The sequence below is a fragment of the Lethenteron reissneri genome, chromosome 44 (assembly GCF_015708825.2).
Source record: "Lethenteron reissneri isolate LAM-NWPU_2019-01 chromosome 44, ASM1570882v1, whole genome shotgun sequence".
NCBI classification, from domain to species: domain Eukaryota; kingdom Metazoa; phylum Chordata; class Hyperoartia; order Petromyzontiformes; family Petromyzontidae; genus Lethenteron; species Lethenteron reissneri.
Genome location: NC_083822.1, coordinates 4,543,130 through 4,558,069, shown reverse-complemented (window position 1 = coordinate 4,558,069; position 14,940 = coordinate 4,543,130). Strand labels below are relative to the sequence as shown.

At 47.3% G+C, this 14,940-nt stretch overlaps 1 protein-coding gene across 1 annotated transcript in view; it reads right to left on the bottom strand.

The window, feature by feature from the left end:
- Positions 1–14,940, bottom strand: part of LOC133353428 (voltage-dependent T-type calcium channel subunit alpha-1H-like) — a 307,728-nt gene that overhangs the window by 139,645 nt on the left and 153,143 nt on the right. The window contains 1 exon segment of the mRNA XM_061569680.1: positions 4,002–4,161. Coding sequence (XP_061425664.1) covers positions 4,002–4,161 — 160 coding nt within the window.

Sequence of the window (14,940 nt, the reverse complement as noted above, 5' to 3'; positions counted from 1 at the left end):
TTTGTTTTGTTCTTTTGTCATTGACCGTGGGTGGTGCAGTGAATCACGCACTCTGCTGCCCACCCAGTGGCCTGGGTTCAACTCCCACTCACGGCCAACATCGGTGGCCGGATATCTTCTCGGTCGACTCAACTACGGGCTGATCATTGGGGCTCAGGCACTGAGTCCACCGAAAGGTGAGCACCCCTGTTTAAAATTGCGAGACATTTCTGTCCCCGGGAGACCAAACACGGCCAGGAGTTGGCGCGGTCCCCCGTCGCTGACCTCGTGCGAAGCGGCGACCCCCGCGGATCGCTCCCCGATTCCCCAACAGCAGCTGGTGGGCCACGTGGGGGACCTTTGTCTGTGTATGTGTGCAGAGGCAGGACAGACTGCTGAGCCTAATTTTGGGAAACAAAGCGTTCTACCAGCAGCGCATTCGATTCCCCAGGCACAGGCTGGGCATTGGGGCTCATGTGAACGCACTGGCACAGCGTCGCTAATTACCTGAATTGGTCATGAAAGTTATTAGACTTCACAGCAACATTGACAAAAAAGAAGAATCGTCCACAGTCGCTTGTCTTCTTCCGCCAGTGAACACCAGGGTGAATCTAGGAAATGCCTTTGTGTAAATGTGTATGTAGGTGTGTGTGCGAGTTTGAGTTTACGTGTGTAAACTCGCACGTGTGTAAGTGTAGCGCGTTGTGCTGCATACCCAGTGATCCGAGTTCTATTCCCGCTCACGGCCAACACCAGTGACGATTACCTGAACCGGTCATAGACTTCCCTTAGGTTGACTTAGCCTCAAATGAGTACCTGGTGCGATGTGTAACATCGCCACTGGGGAGACAAAGGTGGACGGGCGTGGTGCTGGCCACCCACCCTCTCGCGTGCCGTGCCGGCCTCCATAGGTGCTCGCTAACAGCACTTGCCCCCAAAATCTGTTAAGACTATACAGGGGATCTTTGTCTTGTTTTCTACAACCGTATATGTATACGTGTCTGCAATTCTTTATATTAGCTTCACGCATGTACCCGTGCACACGTACATTTGTATGCACGTCTTTGTGCGTGCGTACTCATCCTTCCGCACGTGCGTAGATATGCTTGCATACACGCAACCCCACGGGAGTCGTGAGCACTTTGATGCTTGCTATGGAACAACTGGCCTGTTAAACACACACACCATATTGCTCACATGCTACATGGGAGTATATTCATGCAAATGCGAGCTGTTTGCTAGTGCCCTGTAAATAAATAAGGCGTCTTGGGAATACGAGCGAATTCTCTGTGGCAATGAAGAGTGGAAGTGGCAAATTTCCGCGAGCAGTTATGTCACTGCAGTAAATTGGCCATTATAAAAGCGGCAGGAATGATCTTGAATGCATCCAGGTTGGGGAAGTAACCTTGCGGGCTGCATATCGACCTTGAGAAGACGTGCACATTGTGTTCCAAAGCGTGCACATGTGCATAGACGTCCGCGCGATAGATAGCCTGTGAGATTTACGCAAAGATTTACACTTTGGGGGAAAAAACGAAAACGAGAAAAATGTTGTGGATGCGATCGGGGAGAGGAGGTTGTGATGAGTGGGGATGAGATTGGAAGAAGGGTGCTTGTAGGTCAGGGGTTAACTTTGCAAAAAAAATGGAATTTAGCAGGAGGAAGTGATGGAAATGTGTGGTGGGTCTAATGACACTGGCAACGGTGACCTCGTTACCTTGACCCTGTTACGGTTGAGATACTTTCAATAACAGACTGGCAGATCAATCTCCCATGGCTTCTCTAGATAACATGCCGGTCTCTGATAACCTCCTTGAGACAATACACGAGCAAAGAGGTCTATGATTGTGGTCTTTAGATAATAGACTGACGGACTTGTCTTCGATGGGATCTTTAGGCAAGTCTGAAATCATGCAATCCCGATCACTCGCATCGTAATGCCACTCTTCGTGTTGGAGGGCATCCCGTGGAAGTGAATATTGCAGAACTACGTTTGAGATCATTTCAAGGAAGCTCTTACCCGCACAATTAGGAGGGGGGAAGGAGGTAGCATTTGCATGCTACAAAGAGTAATGTTCATCCTTTGACAATGAAATTAGACACATGAAGTGCAAACACAAATATAATAATTGTCGTAGAGTAATTGGTGACCGGGCCTGAAACCATCAACTCACCGCACTTGTGAAGTGTTTAATCAGGTGCCAGCTGAGGGCTCTGACCCTCTGAGCCACCAGGCCATCTCATAACATTTGAGTCCAAATGCTACGCTAGGAATACTTTTTTCAAAGCGTAACGAATGTATCCCTTGATTGAAGAAGAGGGTTAACCGCAAGAGACACTACATCTCCCCTGCTACCCCTCTTCCATTCTCTCTCACTCCCTCTTCTCGACAAAGACAATCTGAACACGAGCAGTTTCACATTTGCTCTGCATCTTGAGGTTGTGGCCGCGTTGTTGTTGTTGTTCGAATGATTACAAAACCCAAATTGAATGAACGCAGCTGTGCGACACTCTGCAGTCACCCAATCCCTGGACTGGATGTCGAAGTGTCAGACAACGCGCTGTGAGCGTTCTGCTTGGCAGTACTGTCTCGCCATTCGGTGAGAGCAACACGTGAACATGAATGGGTGGAAGAAGCATGAACAAAATAAACATTTAAGTTTAACACGTAAGCTTTCTTGACCAATATCATCTATAATAGAGTTTTTTTTTGTTTCGGGCTGATTGATAGTGAACGCTTCAATCTGTTTCGATGAGACCATTCTCTCCGACTTGTGTTGGAACAGTTACATCGCTCACTTGGCTAAGGAGCCATTGAAGAAGCTTGTTTTAAAATCGTATTTATTTCTTAGCCTCCTTGAGCCTCCATCAGTCACCTCTGCTGTACAAAGCGCAAGTGCAGCTAAGGTTGGAGAACTTTGGTTGCATCTGGGGAGCAAGCCACGAATTCCTACACCACTCTGCTGGTTAGGGCTCCATCATAAACCAGTTCCAGTTGTAGACGGTCGCTTGTTGTTGCGATCGAAACGTCGTGATTTATTATTTTTTCTACCTACGTGACTTTACCGAACGAACCGCAGAGTATGGATTCCTGCAGTCACGAAAGCTTCAAATCAAGACAGTGCCAGTTGATTGACGTCCACACGTAGATTCACTTCGGTCGTTCTCCCCCATTGCTCGGACACTCTTGAATCTCTCCTTGCCAACATCATTGTTCTCACGAGCGTCACTCCTAAATACCTGCGCACAACCACCAACGTCGATGTCTGCTTCTACACAATTGGCAATAAATGTGTTCCACCAATTTAATAATTTCTCCTCCTCCTTTACCCGTGCCACACTTTGCAACTCTCTCACAATGTGCCTTTGCCCAAGTTCCCGTGAGCTCGCTCAAATCAAGAGGCATCTTTGTTCTCATCTGCTGTACCATTATCAGTGCTATTAGCTGCTGGGGTTGGAACTGTCAACCGTGATCTCTTTTACCAATTTCCTACACCCTCGCTCAATTCAAGAAACAGTTTGTCCTTGTTATTATCTGTTATAATATCATTATCGCGCTCTTAGTCTGTGCTCACTTTGTATTTAAAGTTGCTGGACCTGTGCTGTTCCAGCAACAATTATCCACCCAAGCCGCCACCTGTCCAACCACACCACCCGCCCAGCCATACCACTCACATAGCCGGCCACCAACGACGTACAACACCTACCCACCCAACCACCCACCAAGTCAACTATCCACACCACCCACCCACTAAGTCACCCATTCACCCACCCACCCATTCACCCACACATCCACCCAAACACACAACTATCCAGCCAGTAATTTACCCAGCCACCCACACACACCACCCAACCACCAATCCCCACCACCCACACAACCACCTACACAGCCATTGGAATTAAAATACACGAAGTCACAATTGACTTAGTATCTAATTGTTAAATTTGGTTATGAAAATCCATCCAGCCACCCACCCACACAGTCACCCACCCACACCACCCACCCAGCCACCCACACTCACAGTGTCACGTTCTCAGCCTGGAAGCATCGATTGCGCAGAAGTCCAGCCCACAGCTGCACTCCCACGATCCCGAACACGAAGAACACGAAGAAGCAGAGAAGAAGCACGTTCCCCAGCATGGGCAGCGTGTCCAGCAGCAGCGTCACCAGGATTCGCATGCCTGGTGCACAGAGAGGGGTCGTGGGGGGAAGGGGACGGGGCAAGTTACAAGGAACCTTGTGTAGGGGAGCGAGGGTGGGTGTATGGTCAAGTTTGTTGATTCGTTTCCGGCCTGCACACACAAAACAATAACAGCACGGAGTAGCAGCCTCAGAGACAACAGCCTTGCCATCGCCCAGAAGAGATTCACTGCTATTCGGTCACGTCCGTCAGACGCTGGAGTACGACCCCGACCCGTGCCGCTGTACAGCTGTGCGTCAAGCCGAGGTGCGCGGCGAGACCGAGCGGCGATTGAAAAGCGTTCGCCTGGCCCGGCTTTCCATACATCGAGAGGGACACCGGCCTCTCAGCCCGGCAGCCACGGACTGCTGCTCCGAGTGACCGGCTGGGGTGGAGGACGCTATGTCCGTTTGCCAGGAGAGCAATAGCAGCGGCGGTAGAAGTGGAACGCACTTGTCCAGCTGATGAGTTACTCAACATTTACAGAAAGCTTCACATTTGGTTAATTGTCACCCATAGGCAGTGCCAAACTTTCCCAACAGTCATCAGACAGGGTTCGTGCACATTAAGCCCCGTAAGGCCCTAGGCAGTGGTAGGCAACGATGGCTCTGCACTGCGGATGGTTCCTAACAAGGATTAAACCGGCATATAGTTGACTCAATGTCTTGTTGCTGTCTAAAATAATACGACCAGAGTTTTGGCTCTTTTTGAGTTGGTGGTCTAAAAAAATGTGCATGAGAACATGCATTGTGGTGCTGTCATGTGACATGCAAGGCATGGTGGGAAGACGACTCGTTGTGTCACAATAACACATGTTCTTCAAGTGAGAGCGAGCATTGTGGTTGCACAAGAATAACACGGCACACGGACTCGAGTTGTTTGACTGACCGATTAATTAATGTCGTGTCCATCAAAGCACCTCAGACAGATTGATTCCTTGGTTGATTGCACCTGGGGTTAATGTATCACGAAGAGGTAATTGCGAGTGTGAAAAATCTCTTTGGCCGACTTGCGATCATGACGACTAGGTCAGCTAAAATGGTAACGACAACGATATAGGGTCAACGTGATCATATCATTATCATCAGCCATGATCTATCCACTTCTGGATGAAATCCTTCCCAATTATGTCGCCAGCCCTCATTCAGCAGCGGGAAAATGTCGCCAAGACTGCTTCACCACCACCAATGCCCACAATCTATTGTAATTCACTTTTGTGATTTAAATTTGTAAACGTGATATACAAATTGTGAAGCTAAATCAGGAGTGAAAACAAAAAAAAACGATTTTAATTGGAACACACAACTAGTAATGCACAGTGATACCATTGCTTTAATGACCAAATTACCTATAGGATTGACTACTGCGCTACAGTATTGCATTCCGATTGTTATGAAGCAGTATATATTTCTCTGGAGGCCCCGGGCTGCAGCCCGTAATGCCGCTGCATTAATGTGGCCCTGGCTATGAGGTGGTGTTTATTTCGGCAGGCAGTGCAAGAACGAGGTTCACAATCTCTCTGTTAGAAGGTTTCGTGTCGTTCCCCGCCTTTCGGCACTGGCATTTCTTCCCATACCAAATAAGAAACAAACAACTGGCTAGACGGAATAAGCAGAGTATCATCTGGAAAAAAATTTATATGGAGACTCAATGAAGATTTTTTAAGTAAACATTTGAAATTATGATGATGATGATGATTATTATTTGGCCAGGTGGCGGCCTTCCATTTAAAGTGGAGACTGAGCAGATAGCAACTTGGGACAATACAACATGCCAATACTGGTCCCGTCACTGTATTATACAGGGTGTTTAAAAACAGATGGACCCAATTTCAAAGCAGTATATTTCACGATGGCAACATGTTACAAGTACACAAAAAGTTACAAACGGTTTAATGAGTTATCAAGTTTTACGAACCATTTTATAAATGCTCTATGTGCCCTCCACCTGCTGTACGAACAACATCGAGACGATAGTTGAATTCGTCCCAAACGCCTCTTCTTCCACTGAAGTCACCGCTGCCGTGATTCTGTTTTTGAGTTCATCCAGATTAGTCGCTAATGGTGGCACAAAAACACCTCGGTCTTTGACGTATCCCCACAAGAAAAAGTCGCAGGGTGTGATGTCTGGGGATCTTGGGGGCCAAGAGTGTAGCGCCAAGTCTTACGGTACCGTGCAACCTATCCAACGTTGAGGCAGTGTGCCATTCATAAAACGTCGAACCTGCAGGTGCCAACGTGGCGGTGCTCCGTCTTGCTGAAAAATGAAGTCATCGGAATCTTCATCAAGTTGTGGAAAGAGAACATTTCTGCAGCATTTCGAGATACGCTTGCCCCGTAATTGTGTTTCCCTCGAAAAAGAAAGGGCCATAAACCTTTCTTTGAGAAACAGCACAAAACACGTTCACTTTCGGGGAATTACGCTCATACTCTACAGTTTCGTGTGGATTCTCTAATCCCCATATGCGCACACTGTGACGGTTAACTTTACCGCTTAGATGAAACGTTGCTTCATTACTAGAAATCAAACGCGGTAAGAAGCTGTCATCCTCCATGTTCTGTAACATCGCATCACAAAATTCTACACGCTTTCCTTTGTCACCTGCACGAAGAGCCTGTACCATTTGCAACCGATATGGCCTCATGATTAAACGTCGCCTCGACACAAGCCAGTCGTATGAGGGATCGCAAGTTCCCGGCTGGCACGACGAGTGGACTTACGTGGGTTACGCAGAAAACTCTCTTGAATTCTTCTCACGTTTACCTCTGAGGTGCGTGGTCGCCCTGTGCTCTTCCCCTTACACAAACAGCCTGTTTCCTCAAATTGTCGGTACCAACGACGAATGCTCTTTGACATTGGCGGATCAATGCCGAAACGCCGTAGAAAAGCACGCTGCACCGCAATTACGGATTCAGTCTTGCTGAACTGCAGAGCGCAAAACGCCTTGTGTGTTGCGGGGTCACCGTCTTGCGAATGACGGAGGCTAGGGGCTGTTTGTGCGCTGGGAGAGGCATCTCGCGGTAATCATTTATAACTCTAAGCCCCGTCCTCTCTCTATGCCCCGCCCTCTCTATGCCCCGCCCTCTCTTTATGCCCCACCCTCTCTACGTCCCACCCTTTCAAGTGGTAAGAGTTTCATTCATGGGCGGTTCGTGGTTGCAGAGATATAGCGATTTCATATCGGGTCGATCTTTTTTAAACACCCTGTATATATGTTCCAATCAACCAGGTTGGAATCCTTCTGTCCTACATCACCGAATTCTCTCAATTTCAGCCACGCCTTTTGGATCCTCACTTTGATATCCCTGGAGTCTGGCCATTTTCTGGCACTGCAGATCCTATGCAACTGTTTGCGTGTGACTGATGTAAGTTATAACGATGTTCTGGAAGATTTGGCATTCGAAAATGGTGAGGATCAAGTGCTTAGAGTTATGGCCTTCCTACAAAATTATGGGCCGTAAGTTTATTGCTTCTCAGGACAGGGTCAGCTGAAGTAAACTGCTTTATGTCCCACGCTAAACGTTTAGAAATACACAAACCCCATCATCAGTGAACCAAGTAATTTTACTCTTGTGTAGTATAATAATGTCGCTATAAATCAGCCAATGCCTGCAAATGGTGTTCAACATATAATGTAATGCCTTGCCAAAAATATATATATAATGTAAATTGTATTAATGCTGTTATTACAATTATGATGACATTAATACTAAACAATAATGGACCTTCTGTCGGGGGATGCTGGCCATCCTATCAAGCTACTGCATCAACTTTAAACTTTAAAGTCCGTGTCATGGATTTCTTCAAAGTGTCATTGATGATGATGGTGGTGGTGACGAAAATAAGCATGATGATGTTCGCGAGTGCACAGCATGAATAACGGCGGGCTTTTGAAACGCATTTCACGCCAACCCCAAGAAAAATAATCTAAATCGGAAGCGCATCCACAAATTGAAATTGTCAGGATTTCCCCATGAAGGGGGTTTCATTAGCAAGGGAGGTCTTTGTTGTGGGGTTTTGTTTGTGCCGTTGATGTTAACAAAAAAAAAAGCGGAGGGAGGGAGGTTGTGATGCAAGGAAATCTCCTCCGAACGCAGCCCTTGATGTCGCTGCCTTGAAAATCAACTCGATTTGATTTATGTATGAACGTTTCGCTATTTACAACATTTGTGCATGCGTGTGTGCGGGGAGCGGTAGTGTTAGCAATTGGCGCGCTGCACTACGAAACCGGCGACCCGAGTTCGATTCCCGCTCATGGCCAACAGCCGTGACGATTATCTGAACCGGTAGCGGGCTTCCCCTAAGTCGACTCAGCCTCAAATGAGTACCTGGTGCGGCGTGTAAACATCGCCACTTGGGATACAAAGGCGGTCGGGCGTGATGCTGGCCACCCACCCCCTCGTGTACCGTGGCGGCCTTCATAGGAGCTCACTAACGGCTCTTGCCCCAACAGTCTGTTAAGGCTATATGGAGGATATTTGTCTTTGTTTGTAGGTACATATAATGTAAGGGCCAGGAAACCCGAGTTTGTTTCCAGCTCACGGCCAACAAAAGTGACAATTATACACTGGTCAACACACTTTTTCTGGCATAAGGTATTCCAACGGTTTTAAGGTAATTTTAGGGTGCTGATTCCAAATCTGGCATCAGATTTTGTCTATCAGGTTTTTGAGATATCAAATATTGCATTTTCAATAGAAACTGCAGAAAAAATATATTAAATTAATGTGGATATCTACATAAAATGATATTATAAACACACTATCATAAAAATACAGCACCATATTTTAACACTAAAGCAGTCACTGACTCGCAACAACTTGCAATCATAAGTGACAGTTACTTTCGGGTAAAATCAATGAAAATGGGGTATGCGGATAGCATAAAAACGATGTGATAGAGCAAATCTGAGATCAAATTTGGAATCAGCACCCTGAAATTAGTCTAAAACTGCTTTAAAAGTCCAGGACAGAAAAAAATGTGTTTTTTTGTTGACCAGTGAATTATCATTCCTTGCACCAGGGTCCATGCCAAACATGCTACGCCACAGGATATGTATGTCAGGTTGTTACGCAATGCAGCACGAGGCGTAACGTGTAACATTGGGTACTCATCTGCCATTCCAACACTCTCTCTCTTTATATCTGAAGAGGCAATTCTAACTGAAACAAATGATGATATATATATACACAAAATGTCACCAACAGCTAAACATAACAAGAATCCCAGCATGCTTTGCATGTGATAGCCAAACGGCTCACAAGGGCCGACCGAGTAAGTGGCCAATGTACGGCAACACAAGTCCCTTGGGTGCAGATGGAAGCAGTTGTCATGTACACGTGCTTGCACTTGTGCTGACGAGCCATGCTCGAGACTAACCCGGTGTATGTACGTATGCTAAACTTCCTTCGCACCGTACGTAGCCAACGGTGCTAATCGAAGGGACTGTTTTATCGCCGTCCTTTGTTACTGACCAAGTCACACCTGCCACCATCGTTCTGAGCCGGTGGTCATCACGAGGCTCTCTCTGTGTGCGCACATCTAGCACGAGAATGGTGGCGTCGCGCTGACGGGCAATGCATGCTGGGATCGCTGTTCTTTTGCGTCCTTAAAGGCACTTTTTTCGACGATTACCTTTCAAACCATACGTTTTATTTCGAGATACGATTTTTGTTCTGTTCTCCAGTTTCAAACTGATATTCATGTTTGATAAGTAAAAGAAGTATGAATATAATGTAACCGTTTAAGGGTTTTGTTTGCGACTGAATGTTTACCAGTGATGAAAACGATTCACGTGTCAACATGAAACTTCATATGTCAACTGTCTGCAAGTCTGCCATATATGGTCTCCGATCCATCAGTTGATCTGTTTTTCCCTCTCTCTCTCTTTCTGCCACAAACACCCACAAACCATTGCCAAACACGTCACCTGAATGTTTCTCTGTTACAAGGCAACAGATCCATTCACGAAGCAGTGACTCTCTATCAATCTCACCCATCTATCATCCTTATGTTTATATATCGGTATTGTCTGCTGTCGCAGCCAATTTGCTTGTCTGTCTGTCTTTCTGTCTCTCGTATGTATACTTTTTTTTGTCATGCCTGTGGGTGCAGATATATACGCATGTGTGAGTGTGCATGATGATGTCTGTGTGTGCGTGTGCATTTGTCAGTGTGTATGTGATTGAATGTCTAAACGTATACATGTGCACGCATGAGCATTAGTAAACTTCTGTGTGAGAATATGTGCGAGTGGTTTATCCACTGGTGTGTGTGTTATGTATGCTGATGATCTGGCAATTGTTGCCCACTCTGAGAAGGAGTTGAAGACTCAGGAGTGTGCCAATAAGAGATGGGGCCTACCCATCAATACCTCTGCCCCCTCAACTCTCTATGAGTGAGTTGAGGGGGCAGTTGTGAGGAGAGTGGGAAGTTTTCCATCCCTGGGCAGTGTGCTTATGACCTGCTCTGGTTTGACAGCAGAGATCTTACTCCAAATCAGTCGAGCAGCATTATCTTTTCATCGGTTGCGTAACGCTGTGTGAAAGCTACCTGGTCTGTCACTCCGCACGAAGCTTCAGGTCTTCTCAGCCACAGTCATTCCCTCCCTTCTCTACGCTTGCGAAACATGGACCCCCCTAATGGAACATTTTCGCCGGTTAGAAACATTTAGGCTGGCCTGTCTATGATCCATCCTGGGTTTAACCAGGCTGGATTGTGTGAGAAGCTCACAAATCCTTGGAAGATCTGGACAAAGTCCCATCGGTGAGCTCCTCCAGCAGGCAAGGCCGCGTTGGCTGGGCCATGTATCCCGCATGCCCAGCCACCGCATGGCTAAACAGCTTTTGTTCGGCCGGATAGAGGGGGCTTACAACGGCACGGTACGGGCTAGAGAAGAGATGGAGTGACTTGACAATGACTGGTACCAGCAGTGTCAAGATAAACCTTTGTGGAAGAGGCCCAAGAAGGGCACTGCTGGTAGTTGGAGGCAGTCACACTGCAGAAACAACGGAGGGTGGAGGAGCAATGCTCACAATAACGAGCAGAGTGCTGGGAGGTTAAAACAAAGCAAATCGGCACAGTAGGGAGCACGGGTGGTGCATCTGCCAGTCATCTCGGACAACCCATAACACCTGGGTATGTCCCGTGCCCTCCTGCAAGCGAGCTTCCAACACTTCACATAGCCTCAAAGTGCATCTAGCCTGGCACAAGCGGTGCGATGATATCACTGCCAATTAATTCCCAATGCCAGCTGTTGTTGCTGCTGGTCACCTGTTCATATGCAATTTCAGCCTTAATAGGGGCGCATTAACAGCACATGCCAACTCACTGCACTCATTTACACATACATCTAGATAAATACACACACACATACAGAACAACATAAATAGCCATCATTCACCACTAAATGGTGGTGCACAGAGGTCCCCCCACACACGCGGACAAGGGCAGGGGGGGGGCATATAAATCACATGAAGCCATGGACTGCAGGCTGAAAACTGGGTCAGTCCCAGCGAAGCCAGACTGAGAGGGGTCGGTGCAACGCAGACAACACCGTGATGCATCTCTGGCTAACGCTCGAACCCACCACCTCTTTACTCACCCCCAGCAAGCCAAGCCACGGGGTGGGTGAGCGAGTGGAGGGGGGTGGGGGTCGATGGATCAGCTCAATAATGAAATGCGCAGAAAGTAAACGAAGAACTAACGCGAGCAAACGAATTGATGCGTCCGGCGGAACGATCGATGGCTTGGCCGGCGCGTACGTCGATTAATGAGCGGCCAAATCCGGACTAAAGTTGTGGATTCCGATGGAGGCACCACGTGCTGCGGGCAGCTGCCAGTTAACGACGGGAGGCCTGGAGGAGCGGCGCTCACGATGACGTGCGGGGAGGCCGGGCAACAGAGAAAACACAGCGAGGCGGCACAGCGGGGAGCGTAGGCGGTGCATCTGCCAGTTATCCCAGCCAGTTAACCCAGAACACCTGTGCCTGCGCTGTTTGACCTCCTGACCAGCGAGCCTTTGGAACTTTGCAGGGTCTCAAAGTGTGCCGATGCCTGGGCAAGACGTGCCGTGGTGATGTCACCGCCGCTGAGTGACAAACGGTGGTCATTGCCGCTGTATGCTGTGTGCACACATATTCATGCACTGAATGTTTGGATGTGCAGTGAATGCTGCATATGAGTGACAATGACAAAGAAGAGCATATTCTGGTGTAAGTGTAAATACATATATACATACCGAGGCTTACTAACCCACACAGAGGGATATACCAAGACGAAGACCTGCCATGTAGCCAGCACTTGGGTGGCTAGCACCACGCCCAGTCACCTTCTTCTCCTTTATTAGTCGCGACGTTTACACATCACGCCAGGTACTCAAATGAGGCTGAGTCAACTTAGGGGAGGCCCACGACCAGTTCAGACAATCATCATTGGTGTGGGCGCGAGTGAGAATTGAGCTTTGCTCGCCGAGTTTGGAGCGAAGCACGCTAACCACTGCGCCACCGCTCCCCAAACATAGACTTAGGCAGGCTAGGCTTCTTACAGAGCTTAGAAGCAAATGCCGTTAGCGAGCACCTACTAAGGACGTATTTATACATACAGTCACTTGCATATTCTAATAAATGCATAAAAACAGACACATGTAATTGTGCACACAGACACTACATTAAAACACATACATACGCACATGTACATGTTCACACGTGCACACACACTGTACACACAAATGCTGACAGACACATGGATGCATACAACAACCGCCATTCGCCACTAAGTGGCGGTGACGTCACCACGACGCTTGTGCCAGGCCATGTGCACCTGGCCATGGATGCATACACACACACATTAAGACACACACAGATGTACATACATGGACACACGTGGATCATTACATGCATATAACAAATGAACGGTGCCATGTTGTTCTGAATTTGGAAGGTGCTGTTAGCAAGTACCTATTTAGGCTGACACTGACGATTATTTAGTGGTATAGATAGGGCCACATGTCCAGCCAACTGTGTCACACCACTACGAATATGCACAATCACATTGAACCAAATATTTCTTGCTTTAGAGCTGAGTCAACCTACGTGAGGGACATACCATATCACACGTGCCCACAAAGTGCACGCATGGCTTTCAAGCCAAGGCAAAATGTTTCCCGCAGTTAAATAATCATCCTTGTTTATAACGATCTCGGGGCAAAGTTGATAAATTACACCACGGCATTAAATTGTTTTCCATTTGGCGTGATGTTTTCTGGTGGCATTAGTAGATATTACACGGGCAGTTACTTTTTTATTGGCGTTATAAATTCCCAGGGCACAACGCACGAGACTGGAGCTTGTAAAAAAATAAACATATCACCCACGTGATTTAAATTCGTTTACTTTTCAGGATTGTTTTACTCTATCTTGCTTACAAAAGCAAATCGAAACGTCTGCATATTGCCATCGAGTTAGGAAATCTTTGCTGAGTCTCAGGGCACATTTTCACTCGGGGTCCTGAATTGCGATGTTTGGCCAATTACAGGAATGAGTGCATTACACCTCTGATTAGAATATAGAAATACATGGCGAGTGGCAGGGAAACTGCAGTGTCTGAAGAAAGCCTGCGTATCCGAGGGAGAATTGCAAAAAGGTTGCGTATAGAAGCCACAATTGAATCCACAACCACCGTTGACTTCCCACAAAGTGGTACTCATGTTATTGATGGTGACGAGACGATGGGCGCTGAGTGAAGAACTGAAAGGAACTTGAAATTGCAGTCTTTCCACTGCAGGTTGACAGCTTGGACCATCGTGCAAACCTGGCAGATGATGATGCAGCTGATAAATAAAATAACACTGCAGAACACCGGCCAAATGCACCCGTTCGAATGCGATTTCAAAATATGAAATGAGCACCAAATATATATGTTTTATAAGTACATTTACAAGTTGGTGTAAATGTTGTGTTTGAATGCAACATCGTCTCACGATTCCGGGTAGAATAAGTGGGGAATATTCATTTTAAATAGAAATATATAATTGTAGGCAGAAGAAGAAGAAAGGAAAGTCGAGAGGCTGGACTTGCAAAGGACAGAGGGATGTGTGCGTCTGCAGTGCCGCCCGCAGAATGTGTACTTATGTAAGATGTATTTAACAAGGCCTGGCATGCAGTACAAATAAAAATAGAATTCCACTATGTACGGTAACAGCGCTTTTCTTTACCGTCGGATATAAAATACAACGAAGGCTCTGCCTACTTGGTGGCTCGCCGGAATTTGTATACATCGCCGTATTACATAAAACGAAGCAAATTCATTTTTAATTGCACGGAATGCAATTAGGCGAATATTAATGACATATTTGATGAGACTGTCTGCTGTGTTTACATCAAGGGAGACAGCAAGCGGGGGAGAGAGACACACGCACCCAGTGGGAAACTGAGTTCCTCCCTCTCCCATCAGCTCTCTCTCTCTATATATAACCAGCATCCGCCTTCCTGCCATGCTGCTGCAGATGACAGCTCGGCATCACGCTCCCAATCCAGTGGGACCTGGTGCATCCTCTCCGCAGCGAGCCCGGCGTTCGTCCCCTCGCCTCCTTCGAGCTCTGAACCCCATGCGGCGCACACCGTTTCCCACCAAGGACCGCTCCCTCAAAAGTCGTTTTTCTTACGCACGAAGTGCCAACTCGGGGAGTCAAAGTGCTGGGGGGCTAGACGAGAGGCAGCGTAAAGAAGGCACTTCCTAGTGAGAGACAGAAGGGCTGCGTGCAGAACGAGAGTGAGCGAGA